This window comes from Myxine glutinosa, chromosome 8 (assembly GCF_964187855.1).
Source record: "Myxine glutinosa chromosome 8, kmMyxGlut1.1, whole genome shotgun sequence".
In the NCBI taxonomy this organism is placed as follows: domain Eukaryota; kingdom Metazoa; phylum Chordata; class Myxini; order Myxiniformes; family Myxinidae; genus Myxine; species Myxine glutinosa.
In genome coordinates this window covers 113,548,827-113,564,546 of record NC_136268.1, presented here as the reverse complement: position 1 = coordinate 113,564,546, position 15,720 = coordinate 113,548,827, and the positions used below count along the sequence as shown (strand labels likewise).

The 15,720-nt window shown below is 45.2% G+C and overlaps 1 protein-coding gene across 9 annotated transcripts in view; it reads right to left on the bottom strand.

Moving 5' to 3' along the window:
• The window catches only part of LOC137432870 (STAM-binding protein), a 56,171-nt gene extending 42,176 nt beyond the window's left edge, over positions 1–13,995 (bottom strand). For 4 of the 9 annotated variants that reach the window (XR_013624384.1, XR_013624385.1, XM_068125141.2 and 1 more), the window contains exons 1-7: positions 13,908–13,995; positions 5,368–5,606; positions 5,161–5,236; positions 3,683–3,775; positions 3,217–3,565; positions 2,321–2,448; positions 1,814–1,951 (exon numbers count right to left, since the gene is read on the bottom strand). Coding sequence is in view for 6 of the 9 variants with exons in the window: in XM_068125141.2 (XP_067981242.2) it covers positions 1,814–1,951; positions 2,321–2,448; positions 3,217–3,565; positions 3,683–3,775; positions 5,161–5,236; positions 5,368–5,555 (972 nt within the window). In the remaining 3 variants the exon portion in view is untranslated. Of the gene's footprint in view, positions 1–1,813; positions 1,952–2,320; positions 2,449–3,216; positions 3,566–3,682; positions 3,776–5,160; positions 5,237–5,367; positions 5,607–13,831 lie in introns of all 9 variants that reach the window. The other 5 variants (XM_068125142.2, XM_078783692.1, XM_068125144.2 and 2 more) reach the window with 3 other exon arrangements.
• Between the last annotated feature and the right edge of the window lie 1,725 nt (positions 13,996–15,720).

Sequence of the window (15,720 nt, the reverse complement as noted above, 5' to 3'; positions counted from 1 at the left end):
AGATATATATATAGTACGGGCATGCCCTAGTGTTTTAAATTCCCAAATCACAAATTTTTGGTCGTCCACTGCGCTTGCTGTCGAGTACACGTCCAATCTGAAATGACTGTTTCTACCCAAAGATGAAGATTGGAATACTGTTCCCCCCTCTGGGCTGGTGCTCCTGCCTCACACCTTGCTCGGCTTCACGCTGTTGAGGCCAAAGCTTTCAGAATCATTGGAATCTCCTGCGATGTAGTCAACACCGAGGGCCTTTCACTCACTCACCGCAGGCAGGTTGGTGGTCTTTCTGTCTTCTACCGACTCCTCTCCGGCCTTGCTCCCCCAGCTCTCTCTGTGCTCTGTCCCCCCAATATTCCTTCAGGTCGCACAAGATCTGCCTGCAACCCTCTTATGGTTAAACTGCCAAAGTCTAGGCTCTCTGCTCACCTTCACTCTTTCATTCCCCTTTTCTCCCGCCTCTGGAACAAACTCCTCCACTCCCCCACTCCCTTCAATCCCACTCCTCCCTCCAGGTCTTTAAAACAGCTGTTCACCACCATCTCTTATCTTCCCCCATCGAAAACCTTGATCTTTTCTACCCCCGGTAATTCTCCCCAGAGTCCTTGCAGTGTTCATATGTTTTATTCCTCTCCCACCTCCCCCCCAAGTCCTCCCGATGTCCCTGCTCTCAAATGTTGTGTTTGTGTCCTTCCCCCTCTTCCCCCTCTCTTTTGTGTCCTTCCCCCTCTCTCCCCATCTTGTCTGCCGCTCCCCTTGTTTTTTGTGTTTTGTGTGTCGGTTTGTCTTTTTGTGTGATTAATGTTAGCTCTTTCACGAGCCTCGATCTTGTATACAAAAAAAAAAAAAAAAAAAAAAAAAAAAAAATTGTATTTTGACGGTGCTGGATTTCCAAAACGCTCCTCGACATCGTTCTTGCACCTGTTTCATCATCTTGTTTGTGTTTCTCCTCTCGTGGTACCACATCACTGCTACCAGCCTCTGAAAAAACGTCATGATAAAGCTATCTTAACATAGATATACACCTCAACACACAACCCCCTTGGTGGGGAAAACCTCCTTGGGGTGGGGTGGAAGTTAAATCGCTACAACCTCCATCATGTGACCCTTAGTCTCCCTGTCAAGTTTGGTTGCGATAGGATAAGTAACGATTGAATGTATTGCGGTGAAAAATCGTCAGACAGACAGACGCCAAATGGCTTATTTTAGTATGATGATCTGAAAAAACGAAAATACAATTAATATATGGTGTAAACAAATCTTGTATAAGCAGCTAAAACAGTGTCCTGGGACTTATGACTCACCCTGAAATTACTATTGATCATGTTGGGAGGGGTGATCTACAGGAGCTGCGAGTGCTGTTACAAATATATTGTTTTTGTCATTCTGGGGCCACAAGACAAATTATACTAGATCTTTGCATCTATTGCGAAAGGTTTAATCGTCTGTTGTGTGTGTTTATATCCACCACCAACGCTATAGTGTACTAACAGTAAACAGTACGAATCTGATACCTCTCAGTAGTAATGACTTTAAATTACAGATTTAGTGCTAGCAACGGTAGGTTAAAAGTGCCCGGCGAGCAGAACCGACTCGCTGAAAACACACACACATGGCGCATGCGCAAAAGGCCTTATTTAGCATTCATACATCATTTTGAAAGATACGACTTACACAACAGACAAATCAACACCATACCAGGATTTGCACACTGGATGAGTGCTCAGATGATGACACATCTAAGATGTGTTGCTCAAGTTAAACAAATTTCACTGAGAGGATGAAAGTGCACTACGAGGCAAACTCAGCTTACATGTATCCAGCCGAGAGTAAGCAGTTCGTACATGTCCTGGACAGCAAAAAGTTCCTCTTCATTCTCAGTGACACAGGAATCCGTCCCACCGACCTGCTTGGGCAGGATCACATGAGTCACTCGGAACTGTGCCTGCGTCTGTGGGAAGAGCAACCAATCGAGTTCTCCTTCGCTATAAACATTTATAAAACACGGTTACACTTGTGCTGAAACCACGAATCAGAGAATAAAAATGAAATTCTGAGGGAGTACAAAACATGAAGCTTGCCATCCTTTTAATAAGACAATGGGAATGTGAAGAGGATGGCCAGAGGTTGCAAGAAGATGAGAAAATAAAACAACAGGAGCAGAGAGGTGGCGTGGGAATGAATAAATGGACAACGGGCAAAATTTGGAGGTTTGAACTGGGAAAGAAACGTGGGGACATCATGGAGCTCAAGTCGCCGAAATCAACCACAACTGAACGCAGCGGAGTGAAGATGCACTTACAGTCACCACAGTGCTTACCATCTTCCCACAGAGGATGCCGCAGGTCTCGATCCCACGTTCCGTGTTCACCACCGCTTGTTCCAGAAACTTGCGATGCAGGTTCCTCGGGACAGTTATATGGCGCAGGCCATGCACTGCATGAACATCTGACGTTGCAACACACCTTAAACATTAAGTGGACATTGTGACCTCATTCCAAGCATTTTGTTTTTCTACTTAATCTCCATGACGTCCCAAGTTTATAAAACCTGCATCAAACGTTCGAGTTTATAAAACCGGAAATAAAACGCTCATCCCAACTCTCTCTTCCTCAAATGTGGCGACTTAAGTTGTCACCATCCAACTTGGCTGGGTGTTCGTACCTCTCTCATCAGCCATGGCACTTCAGCAAAGGACTTCAGTGACTCCATGTGACTGATTCAATCTGTGAACTTTCCAACCAAGATTTCTCCTAATGGAAAATCCTCCCTTCTGGATTTGGTGATGACTAACTTTCCTGAAAATGTATCCTGCTCTTCCTCTGCTCCAATTGGTTCATCTGATCATATGCTTGTGAAAGTCAACATCTCTCTGGCTATTCTCAGAGAGCCGTCTCAACGCTGCCGAGTCTGGTAGTTTGCCACCGCGTCGGGCAACATAAAAATTGCTCCTTTGAGTATCTCGGTCCTTAAAACAGATAGGTTTTCATTTATTGCAATCACAATTTCCTGCATTCATTGGAGTCAGTGTCTTTGTCTCTCCACCCTTTGTCCTAATCCCATCACAACCTGCTGGAAAACATTAGTCACACACCCTCTCGATTTCCATCCCCAGGTGGAGGGTGCAATCTACCATTCACCCCCAATTAATTGCCATTACCTCATCTCTGAAACACACTTTCGAACCACATTCTCTGTGCATGGGTCCAAACTTACATTTTTCCATAGTCAGTGCCACTGGCTTGCAAGATCGGTCAACCGTGGGAACTTTTCCAGCTTGGCTGGCGTTCCCTGCTTTGATGGCTTGCAGTTCATGGGAGGGTTTGCCATCTGCGAGAATCACTGCTGGTGGGGCTTGAACCCCGTCAACGAGCAATTTGGAGTTTGCGGCAGCTTCGGAGGCCCCGAAGGTGCTGATTATCTCGAGGCGCTCTCGCTCCAGCTCGCGCCGCCGAAGAGATTCCTCGAAGGCACGAAACTCGGCCTCTTCGCGCTGCTGCTTGTGCACAGCATCCAGCCGTTGCCGTTCATCCTCCAATGCACGGAAGTGATCCTTTTCTCGCTCCTACTCAACAAACACAGCAGGCAAACACATGATATCAGACTTAATAAGGACAAGTGAACACAAGTGTCATGTTCTGTGGCATTACCATTTTTATGTAACCATGTGCAATAAACCTACCTCCTGTTCCAAATATTTCTGATATTCTTGGGAGTATTTTGCAATGAGTTTCTTCTTTACTTCCTCAGCAATAGGAAAAACAGACTTGAGTGTCTGCAAAACAAAGGGTTGGACCATGTTATTCCAAGCATTGCATGAAGGACAGGACATTAACAAAAATGTGAGGGGCACAGTCAACTGAATCTGCAGTTGTTTCAAAAATATTATACCTGATATATACCAACTTATGGCAATAGATTGTGAGCAAGTGACTCTTACTAACAATGGCAGATAGTGAGACCCAAGCTTTTGGGTCTCACAATCTGCCATGATCTTTCCTGGGAAAACCACATTTCCAAGCTGGCCTCCAAAGCCAGTTGACCACTGGGCATCCTACATCATGCAAAGTCCTTCCTTGGCACACCTGAGCTCCTCACCACATACAAGGCTTTCATCCGCAGCTCAATGGAATACTGTTCCCCCCTCTGGGCCGGTGCTCCTGCCTCACACCGAGCTCGTCTTCACGCTGTTGAAACCAAAGCTTTCAGAATCATTGGAATCTCCTGCGATGAAGCTAACTCCGAGGGCCTTTCACTCACTTACCGCAGGCAGGTTGGTGGTCTTTCTGTCTTCTTCCGACTCCTCTCCGGCCTTGCTCCCCCAGCTCTCTCTGTGCTCTGTCCCCCAAATATTCCTACAGGTCGCACAATATCTGCCAGCAACCCTCTTATGGTTAAACTGCCAAAATCTAGGCTCTCTGCTCACCTTCACTCTTTCATTCCTCTTTTCTCCCGCATCTGGAACAAACTCCCCCCAATTTCCTTCAATCCCACTCCTCCCTCCAGGTCTTTAAAACAGCTGTTCACCACCATCTCTTATCTTCCCCCATCCAAAACCTTGATCTTTTATACGCCCGCTAATTCACCCCAGATCCACTTTTTTGAAATTCCTGCTTCTTTCCTGGAAGTCCTTGCAGTGTCCATATGTTTTATACCTCTCCCACCTCCCCCCAAGCCCTCTCCTTCCCATCCCACAGATCTCTCGATGTCCCTGCTCTCAAATGTTGTGTTTGTGTCCTTCGTCCTCTCTCCCCATCTTGTCTACCGCTCCCCTTATCATATGTTTTATGTGTCGGTTTGACTTTTTGTGTGATTAATGTTAGCTCTTTCACGAACCTCGATCTTGTATACAAAAAAAAAAAATATCCCAATGAAAAAGCAAACAGCTAATTAACAAACCTGCACGCACACCTCCTCACTATCCCAATACTTTTGGTAATATAGTATAACGTATGGAACATCTACTCCCTGTTTCCCCTTCCCCTCCACTCCCATTCCCATTCCTTTCCCCCCCCCCTCTTAATGTGCACTCAATCATCTAAATCCTTCAATAACACGAGAGAACAATGTTTTAGGAAAGAGAGGATAAAACACAACTTGCACCGCAAAATGATTCTAAGGCAAACGTGTTGGGACAAGGAAGAGGAGGTGTGCCAATACCTTGGTGTACTCTGAACGGATCTGTGGTGCCACAGACTTGTAATCACAGTGCTCTGGTAACTTCTCCACAAACAGCCTGTGGCACAGTCGGTAAGACGTTATTATTAAAAAGACGCATGTCGGTGATGCCAGCCTAAAATAACGGTGCAATGCACGTTGATGCCCCGCGGCAACATGCAAGCATCCAGCATGTCATGAAACACGCACGTGATGAATTTGGTGTAGAGAATGAAAGCTTCCTCAAAGTTATCCTCATCCTGATAAGCTCCCGCCATGCGCAGCATCTCCTTGCCAGAGCGGAAGTAGCGTTGCGCGGGAATTCCATCTCGCACTTCCACCTTGCTCCCCTGGTTGCTCAAGCAGCGCACACGCTCTTCCGGCCGGAAGGCCGACATCGTGTCCCCGACTCCAAATACAAAAACGTAGGTGCAAGAGATGGACAGAAGCTGAGAAAAGGAGCCATGGCAGGATTTCATCAGCAGACAACTTGTAATAATGAAGCAGATGCTTTAATATTGGCATGCATGAAACTTTCAAAATGTATAAACAATAACAGACCATTTAACACAGTTTTTAATCGCATGTATAAAGAAGAAAGTTTGTTTGTTTGTTAGTTTATTTATTTGAACCCTGCAGGAACATGGAACAAGTGTGATCAAACTTTGCATGGTCTCCTCTTTCATGCAGAGAAAGGACGAGGGCTACGTTGGGATAAAAAAAAAAACTGACTCCAGATGAAATAAAATAGCCGTGTGGGGGATTGACGGTCATTTCCCCATGACCTCTGAAAAGATTTAAAAAGAAAATACCGGAATTTGAGGTGAAACCCCACTTATGGTGTGCAACCCCATGAGACCTTTCTGTTCTCATCTACATACCAAATTTGGTCCATAATTGGTCATGTAATTTATGACGAAAATATGTTTTAATGAATATTATAAATAAGGGGAGGGAACCTGTGGTCATACTGCAGATGTGGTGAGATGTCATTAGCTCTCATACTGCAGATGTAGTGAGGAGATGTCATTCAGCTCTCATACTGCAGATATAGCAAGGATATCACATTTAGCTCTCATGCTGCAGATATAGCAAGGATATCTCATTTAGCTCTCATGCTGCAGATATAGCAAGGATATCTCATTCAGCTCTCATACTGCAGATATAGCAAGGATATCACATTTAGCTCTCATGCTGCAGATATAGCAAGGATATCTCATTTAGCTCTCATGCTGCAGATATAGCAAGGATATCTCATTTAGCTCTCATGCTGCAGATATAGCAAGGATATCACATTTAGCTCTCATGCTGCAGATATCTCATTTAGCTCTCATGCTGCAGATGTAGCAAGATGTCATTTAGCTCTCATGCTGCAGATATAGCAAGGATATCACATTTAGCTCTCATGCTGCAGATATAGCAAGGATATCTCATTTAGCTCGCGAGGATCTCGCGAGATCTCGGAGACGGTGGGAGGGATTTTCGAAGCTCCACACGGTCTCCACGTTTTTCGAAGTTAAGTCTGTTCACAATTGTATTTTGTCGAAACTGTATTTATCTTTCGGTGTGTGACGTTATTGTGTGCAACTTTGGTTGTTTCTCGGTGTTTATCTTTCATAAATTGATCGTCTGTTTGCCGTGTCGCGAGCAAGGCCTTGTACAGTGTGCACTGTACAACCTTGAGGCTTTGTTTTTCTCAGTGGTCCGTCGTTTGTGATCCAATAACTTTCGTTCTCTGTATTTCCAGGCTTTTCACCCATAGCCTACTTCCTTGTGTAAATCTCAACTCAAAAAAAAGAAAAAAGAAAAAAACATTTCCTTCTCTGTTCTCATTCGTTTATTCATTCTTATTCGTTCGTTCGTTCTTCGACCACGTGTTTCTCCCCCATTTCCCCAGATAGTTTTCACTCATTAACCTTCAATGTTTACACTTTCCCCTCAAGTTATGTATTCCGTCATATTTTATAACACCTTTTTCTTCTTCTTCTTTAAAAGGCTGCTTTCGACTTGCTCACCAAATCAATTCATCCCAAAAAAAATATCCATCTCCTATAGTGCCTTTTTTCTACATTCCCTAAACTCTCCTGCACTCCATCCTCCATCCAGCGTCCTTAAACGTATTTTTAATTCAAAGGTCACAAGAAACTCATTTTGCAATAAATGTTCGTTTCCCATAAATCGTACACTTTCAAAAATCCAATCTCACCCCTCCCCTCCAAATCTTCCCCATAACCCCTCCCCTCCAAATCTTCCCCATCACCCCTCCCCTCCAAATCTTCCCCATAACCCCTCCCCTCCAAATCTTCCCCATCACCCCTCCCCTCCAAATCTTCCCCATCACCCCTCCCCTCCAAATCTTCCCCATCACCCCTCCCCTCCAAATCTTCCCCATCACCCATCCCTTTCAAATCTCCCCCCTTGCCCCCTCCCTCCTAAACTACCCCCTCACCCCTCCCCGCCAAGACGCCCCCTCACCCCTCCCCTCCTAGACTCCTGCCTCACCCCTCCCCTCCAAATCTCCCCCATATCCCATCCCTTTCAAATCCCTCCCCTTGTCCCTTCCCTCCCAAACTCCCCCCTCACCCCTCCCCTTCAAATCTCCCCACCCTCATTGCTTCTCAATTTCCCCCCTCTCACTCCCCCTCCTCAAAGCGTCCTCCCCGCTTCTTCCCCCTTCAAACTCTCACCTCCATCTCCCCCAACCTTCTGCCTCGCTCTTCCCCCTCCTCAAATAACACCTCATTGTGGCTCACCCAATCACCATCAAACCTTTTGTCCGCCCCATCCTTCCCTTTCTCCGAGCTATTCTGAAATCTCTGACACACCTTCAACAGCTCTCCCTACCTCTTCCACATCTTACCCTACCCCTCCTCCCCCCTGTTCTGTATCTGATGCTCCCCCTTCCTCTTCATTAACGGTATGGACCTCAAACATCCGGGGCCTTCGTTCAAACTTAACTGATCTCTCCATACAGGTTGCTTCTGTCAAACCAGACGTGATCTGCTTAACAGAAACTTTCCTCCTTTATGATGTCTCTGATTCCATAGTATCTCTCCCGGGCTACTCCCTCCTCCGGTATGATAGACCTGAGCCTCGTCCTGGAGGCGGGGTTGCTATCTTTATCAAAAACTCTCTTCCTCACTCGCCCTGCACTGCACTCTCTCCACCTCACCCCCAGGAATAACTCTGGCTACGGCTTCCCCTTCGCTCCCACCTCTTGTTCATATGTGTGTTGTACCGTCCACCAAACAGTGATGACTCCATCTACATCTCGCTGTCTGATGATATGGACCAACTTCTATCTACTCATCCCAACTCTCTCTTCCTCATATGTGGTGATTTCAACTGTCATCATGCCAGTTGGATGGGTGTGGGTACCTCTCTCACCAGCCATGGCTCCTCAGCAAAGGACTTCTGCGACTCACTGGGACTGACACAATCTGTCAATTTCCCGACCCGGATCTCGGTCAACGGAACATCTTCTCTTCTGGACTTGGTTATGACTAACTTCCCTGAAAATGTCTGCTGCTCTTCTTCTGCTCCGATCGGATCATCTGATCATGTCCTTGTTAAAGTGGACATCTCTCTGACCATCCTCAGGGAGCCTGCTCAGCGTCGACGAGTCTGGCATTTCACTCAGGCCAACTGGCACGGTCTTCAAGCAGCCATCAATCATCTGGACTGGTCTCCCATCTCTACCACCTCTGACATCAACTCATCCTGGGAATTCTTCCAAAGTAAATTGCTCTCTCTCATGCACAGATTTATCCCATCTCGTCTTCAGTTGTCATACCCTTCCTCCCGTCCATGGTACACGGAATCTTGTGGTGAGGCTGTTGCCCAGAAACAACTTGCCTTCGTCTCCTGGAAAGCAAATCCAACGGAAGGAAATCTCATTTCCTTTCACAAAGCCCGAAACAAGTGTGTGTCCACCCTCAGGAGAGCCAGGAAACAATATCTCTCTGTTCTCAAGACCGAACTCTCTTATCTGTCTCCCTCTTCCAAATCCTGGTGGCGTCTGGTCAAATCCGTTTCTGGTGTTTGTTCCCCCTCCATCCCCTCCCTTACCTCAAACGGCTACACAGCTGACTCCGCACGTGAAAAAGCTGAATGCCTCAACTCTGTGTTTGCCTCTAAATCTTGTGTCCCAAACCCATCCCTCTCTGTACCCACCATACCCAGTCGTACCCTGCTGCTCCTGGACTCCGTGTCCTTTCCTCCTGACAAGGTGGAAAAGTTTCTGTCAACCCTCGACTCTGATTCTGCAACTGGACCCGACGACATCAGCCCACGGGTCCTAAAATCCTGCTCTGCTGCTCTATCTCACCCTCTCTCTGTTCTCTTCGCCCTCTCTTTTGCTCAAGGTCAACTGCCATCTGCTTGGAAATCAGCCAACATCACCGCTTTGCACAAAAAAGGTGCAAAAACAGATCCTAGCAACTACAGACCAATCAGCCTTCTCCCAATTATCAGCAAAGTCATGGAATCCATCATTGCTTCGGATATGAAATCTTTCCTCTTCTCCAATGGCTTGATCTCTGATCATCAATTTGGTTTCAGACCAGGTCACTCTACTCTGGACATGCTGCTTCTGCTGTCTCAACAATGGATGGAGGTCCTCAATGCCAAACAGGAAATTAGAGCTGTCTCCCTCGACATATCACGTGCCTTCGACACGGTCTGGCACCCCGCTCTGCTCACCAAACTCTCCTCCTTTGGTATCCATGGAAATCTCCACGCATGGCTGGCGGACTTCCTCTCTAGTCGTCGTCAACGTGTGGCCCTGAATGGGTTTCTCTCATCTCCTCTTCCTGTTCAGGCTGGAGTTCCCCAAGGCAGTGTTCTGGGCCCCGTGCTTTTTCTGGTCTTCATCAATGATCTCTCTGACTCTCTCGAAAATCCTCTCTATCTCTTTGCTGATGACTCCACTCTCTGCCGCTCCATTCCTCTTCCCTCAGATCGGCAGTCTGCTGCCTCCTCACTCTCTGAAGACCTGGACAAAATCACAGACTGGTCAAACAAGTGGAACATGTCTTTCAATCCTGACAAATCTCACACTCTTACTATGTCTCTCCGAAAAGATCGACTGGACAACCCTCCCATCTACTTTCTCAACAATCCTCTCCAAGAAGTTCTGTCGCTCAAGATTTTGGGTCTCACTATCTGCCATGATCTTTCTTGGGAAAACCACATTTCCAAGCTGGCCTCCAAAGCCAGTCGCCGACTGGGCATCCTCCGTCGTGCGAAGTCCTTCCTCGGCACACCTGAGCTCCTCACCACATACAAGGCTTTCATCCGCAGCTCAATGGAATACTGTTCTCCCCTATGGGCCGGTGCTCCTGCCTCACACCTAGCTCGGCTTCACGCTGTTGAAACCAAAGCTTTCAGAATTATTGGAATCTCCCGCGATGAAGCTATCTCTGAGGGCCTTTCACTCACTCACCGCAGGCAGGTAGGTGGTCTTTCTGTCTTCTACCGACTCCTCTCCGGCCTTCCACCCCCAGCTCTCTCTGTGCTCTGTCCCCCAAATATTCCTACAGGTCGCACAAGATCTGCCAGCAACCCTCTGATGGTTAAACTGCCGAAATCTCGGCTCTCCGCTCACCTTCACTCTTTCATTCCTCTTTTCTCCCGCCTCTGGAACAAACTCCCTCACTCCCTTCAATCCCACTCCTCCCTCCAGGTCTTTAAAACAGCTGTTCACCACCATCTCTTATCTTCCCCCATCCAAAACCTTGATCTTTTCTACCCCCGCTAATTCACCCCAGATCCACCTTGTTTGAAATTCCAACTTCTTTCCTGGAAGTCCTGGCAGTGTCCATATGTTTTATATCTCTCCCACTGCCCCCTTCCCACGCCCCCCCCCCCAAAGCCCTCGCCCTCTCTCAGATCTCTCGATGTCTCCATGTCTCTCGGTCCCTGCTCTCAAATGTTGTGTTTGTGTCCTTCCCCCTCTCTCCCCATCTTGTCTACCGCTCCCTATGTTATATGTTTTATGTGTCGGTTTGTCTTTCTGTGTGATTAATGTTCGCTCTTTCACGAGCCTCGATCTTGTATACAAAAAAAAAGAAAAAAAAAAGCTCATGCTGCAGATATAGCAAGGATATCTCATTTAGCTCTCATGCTGCAGATGTAGCAAGATGTCATTCAGCTCTCATGCTGCAGATATAGCAAGGATATCACATTTAGCTCTCACGCTGCAGATATAGCAAGGATATCTCATTTAGCTCTCATACTGCAGATATAGCAAGGATATCACATTTAGCTCTCATGCTGCAGATATCTCATTTAGCTCTCATACTGCAGATATAGCAAGGATATCACATTTAGCTCTCATGCTGCAGATATCTCATTTAGCTCTCATGCTGCAGATGTAGCAAGATGTCATTTAGCTCTCATGCTGCAGATGTAGCAAGGATATCACATTTAGCTCTCATGCTGCAGATATAGCAAGGATATCTCATTCAGCTCTCATACTGCAGATATAGCAAGTAAATCACATTTAGCTCTCATGCTGCAGATATAGCAAGGATATCTCATTTAGCTCTCATGCTGCAGATATAGCAAGGATATCTCATTCAGCTCTCATACTGCAGATATAGCAAGGATATCACATTTAGCTCTCATGCTGCAGATATAGCAAGGATATCACATTTAGCTTTCATGCTGCAGATATAGCAAGGATATAACATTTAGCTCTCATGCTGCAGATATAGCAAGGATATCACATTTAGCTCTCATGCTGCAGATATAGCAAGGATATCTCGTTTAGCTCTCATGCTGCAGATATAGCAAGGATATCACATTTAGCTCTCATGCTGCAGATATAGCAAGGATATCTCATTTAGCTCTCATGCTGCAGATGTAGCAAGATGTCATTCAGCTCTCATGCTGCAGATATAGCAAGGATATCTCATTTAGCTCTCATGCTGCAGATATAGCAAGGATATCTCATTTAGCTCTCATGCTGCAGATATAGCAAGGATATCTCATTCAGCTCTCATACTGCAGATATAGCAAGGATATCACATTTAGCTCTCATGCTGCAGATATAGCAAGGATATCACATTTAGCTCTCATGCTGCAGATATAGCAAGGATATACCATTTAGCTCTCATGCTGCAGATATAGCAAGGATATCACATTTAGCTCTCATGCTGCAGATATAGCAAGGATATCTCGTTTAGCTCTCATGCTGCAGATATAGCAAGGATATCACATTTAGCTCTCATGCTGCAGATATAGCAAGGATATCTCATTTAGCTCTCATGCTGCAGATGTAGCAAGATGTCATTCAGCTCTCATGCTGCAGATATAGCAAGGATATCTCATTTAGCTCTCATGCTGCAGATATAGCAAGGATATCTCATTTAGCTCTCATGCTGCAGATATAGCAAGGATATCTCATTCAGCTCTCATACTGCAGATATAGCAAGGATATCACATTTAGCTCTCATGCTGCAGATATAGCAAGGATATCACATTTAGCTCTCATGCTGCAGATATAGCAAGGATATAACATTTAGCTCTCATGCTGCAGATATAGCAAGGATATCTCGTTTAGCTCTCATGTAGCAAGGATATCACATTTAGCTCTCATGCTGCAGATATAGCAAGGATATCTCATTTAGCTCTCATGCTGCAGATGTAGCAAGATGTCATTCAGCTCTCATGCTGCAGATATAGCAAGGATATCTCATTTAGCTCTCATGCTGCAGATATAGCAAGGATATCTCATTTAGCTCTCATGCTGCAGATATAGCAAGGATATCTCATTCAGCTCTCATACTGCAGATATAGCAAGGATATCACATTTAGCTCTCATGCTGCAGATATAGCAAGGATATCTCATTTAGCTCTCATGCTGCAGATGTAGCAAGGATATCTCATTTAGCTCTCATGCTGCAGATGTAGCAAGATGTCATTTAGCTCTCATGCTGCGGATGAGGAGCACAATTTAAGGTTAGGGCATGGTCCTGATGCCTCATATGAAATAAGGGTCCTCCCATGCGAGTGATAAGCACCGCCTGCCACACGATACATTACCTCTGGTATCCTCATTATATGGAGTCGCCTGGATGCATAATGACTGATATATAACCGAAAGGTTTTCCGCCAGATTCCAGACACCTTGAGTACCTTGACAGGTTGAAAGCACTGAATCTAATTACACCGATCTACAGGAGAAAACAAGCGGAGCCCCATCCAGATATTTAAGATAATGCAAGGAATTGTCAACTTAATCCCCAGAAATTCTTTGAAATGAAAGATAACTCAAGAACCAGACGCCATATCATTATCAAGAAAGTTATGAAGAAGAAAAACAGAACCAAAAATCAGGCAAAATAACATTACTTTCTCTGTCAGGACTCGGGAGCATAATAATCAATTGGAATGGGCTTCCTGAATATGCCATAAAAGCAGCCTCCATGGGCCATAAAGCAGCCTCTATGAACCAATTCAAGTTAGCACTGGACCAACTATCCATTGAAAATACAGCCCTTTTCAACGAGGATCCAGGGAAGCAACGAGGGGCAAATAAGCACCGTTTGACGTCTCTATAAGTATAATCCAGTAAGAAAAATATCATAAATGACATTTTCTCGAAATTATTCACTTCTTTGGTTGAAAGGTAAATTTCCAGAGGAAGGAATTCGAGTTCACCAATACTCACACCCACCACATCACCTTGTGGCCCGGTTGTGGCTCCCAGACATTTTGTACGTAGCGTTAACGTTAACTAAACTTACGTTCACGTCTCTTCCCCTCTCACAACACTCAACACTCAACAGTCCCACGAAAGCCGTCACTACCGGTCACGTGACCTACGCGAAGAGCGAGAATACGAAATGTCTTCTTCTTCACCTTAGTGATGTACTCAGATGTTTTATTATCACGTTCTCGTTAATATTTTACTTGACATTTGTTCTAATATTCAAAAAAGAATTTTAAAATTAAAATAAGGTGGAACAACGACCTTGAAAGAAAATACTATTTATACACCACAATGCCAATAAGCGTCTGCAATTATTTATCATTAATAAAGACAATCGTGTAGACTGTACAATATTCACAATAAAAGAAGAAGGCGAATTATAAGGTGGTGCTGTACATAACACCCGTGGAGGTGTACATATCCATCATCAATATATTACGTACGCAAGGTGAGTTTGGGTCGGTTCTTTTTTTTTTTTTTTGTATGCAGAATCGAGGCTCGTGTAAGAGCTAACACATAAACCATGAGAACATACACAGACACATAAAACATACAATTAGGCCTCAAGCTGACACCGTGTATCGTTCAATCCCGTTCCGAGGTCAGAGAGACTAAAAAAAAATCACTGGTAATCTGAGATCTGAGTACGTGCCGAGTTGTAGCACATACAAAAAGTTTAACTAACAGATCCTGCCAGTTTGAAAGTTTTCCACGCGTTTATGTCGCACTACTTTGTCTTGCATCGAAGGCACTAATTTGGAATCTAGGCCTATCAGAACACTTGCTTGGGTCACATGATATACAAAATGGCGGCGCCCATGTCACGCTGAATGTTTAGTCATGGCCTCGGGAAAATCGCGTTTAAAGTGCTTCATGCACTTTGAACACGTCGTGAATGCCATAACTTCGCCGTTTACGCCTCTCAGATGGAGTAAATATCGTGAATGCCTGCAGACGTGGCTGCAATTGGACGGTGAGTGTCACAATCTTGCCAACAGACACCAGCATCTGATCAACGTCTAGTTCACCAACATTCCTGCAGAGGAAGGATTTCACAACGCTTCATCAACAAGAGACTGATAGAACTGAGTTCCAAAAAATGTCTGAAGAGGCAGCTGCAGCAGAGATTGGAGAGTGAGGGATCGCTTCAGTACACACAGGCCAGCAACATCAGTCTGCTGTACACAGGCCTAGTCCGCGGAAAAAATTGAGGTCACGTTTTGACCTGCATTCACCCAAACATGTCCTACCAGCAGTGTGCATTATTTGTAAGAAGGCAGACCGGTACGTGAGAGTCTCTCATAAAACAACAAAGCATAGCTTGATGCAAGTTGAAACGTTAGCAGCAGGTGAGTACATATTCTAAAAGAAATTGATAGAAGACTGGAATTCCGAAATGAATGATCAGGGAAAATACAAACTGTGATATTCATTTGATCTATGTTTTCAGGGAAATTGCTGGAAGCCGCTACTCTCAAAAATGACGAAGGCATCCTGTTGCACATCAGAGGGAAAGACTGCTTTGCCCTGGAAGTGAGATACCACAAAGTATTGTTACGGTTTTTAGAACCTTCACTTTATAAATTTAGTAGTAAATTTCCTGTGTACATTTCCCCTTAATTGGCTGTTAATTGAAATAAGTGCACCTTAGCTAGTCCATGTACAAGCACGTAGCCAATCATAGAACTTCTCTATAGTTATTTCATTAGTCTGTGTTTCAGATAAGGCTGTGTGTCCAATAGTCGATCTTACGTTGCACCAAAATCAAATAAGATAGATCCCCTTTCGATGGCCCCAGAACCTCCATTACCAACTGCATTGCCTCCATTGCCAACTGCATTGCCCCC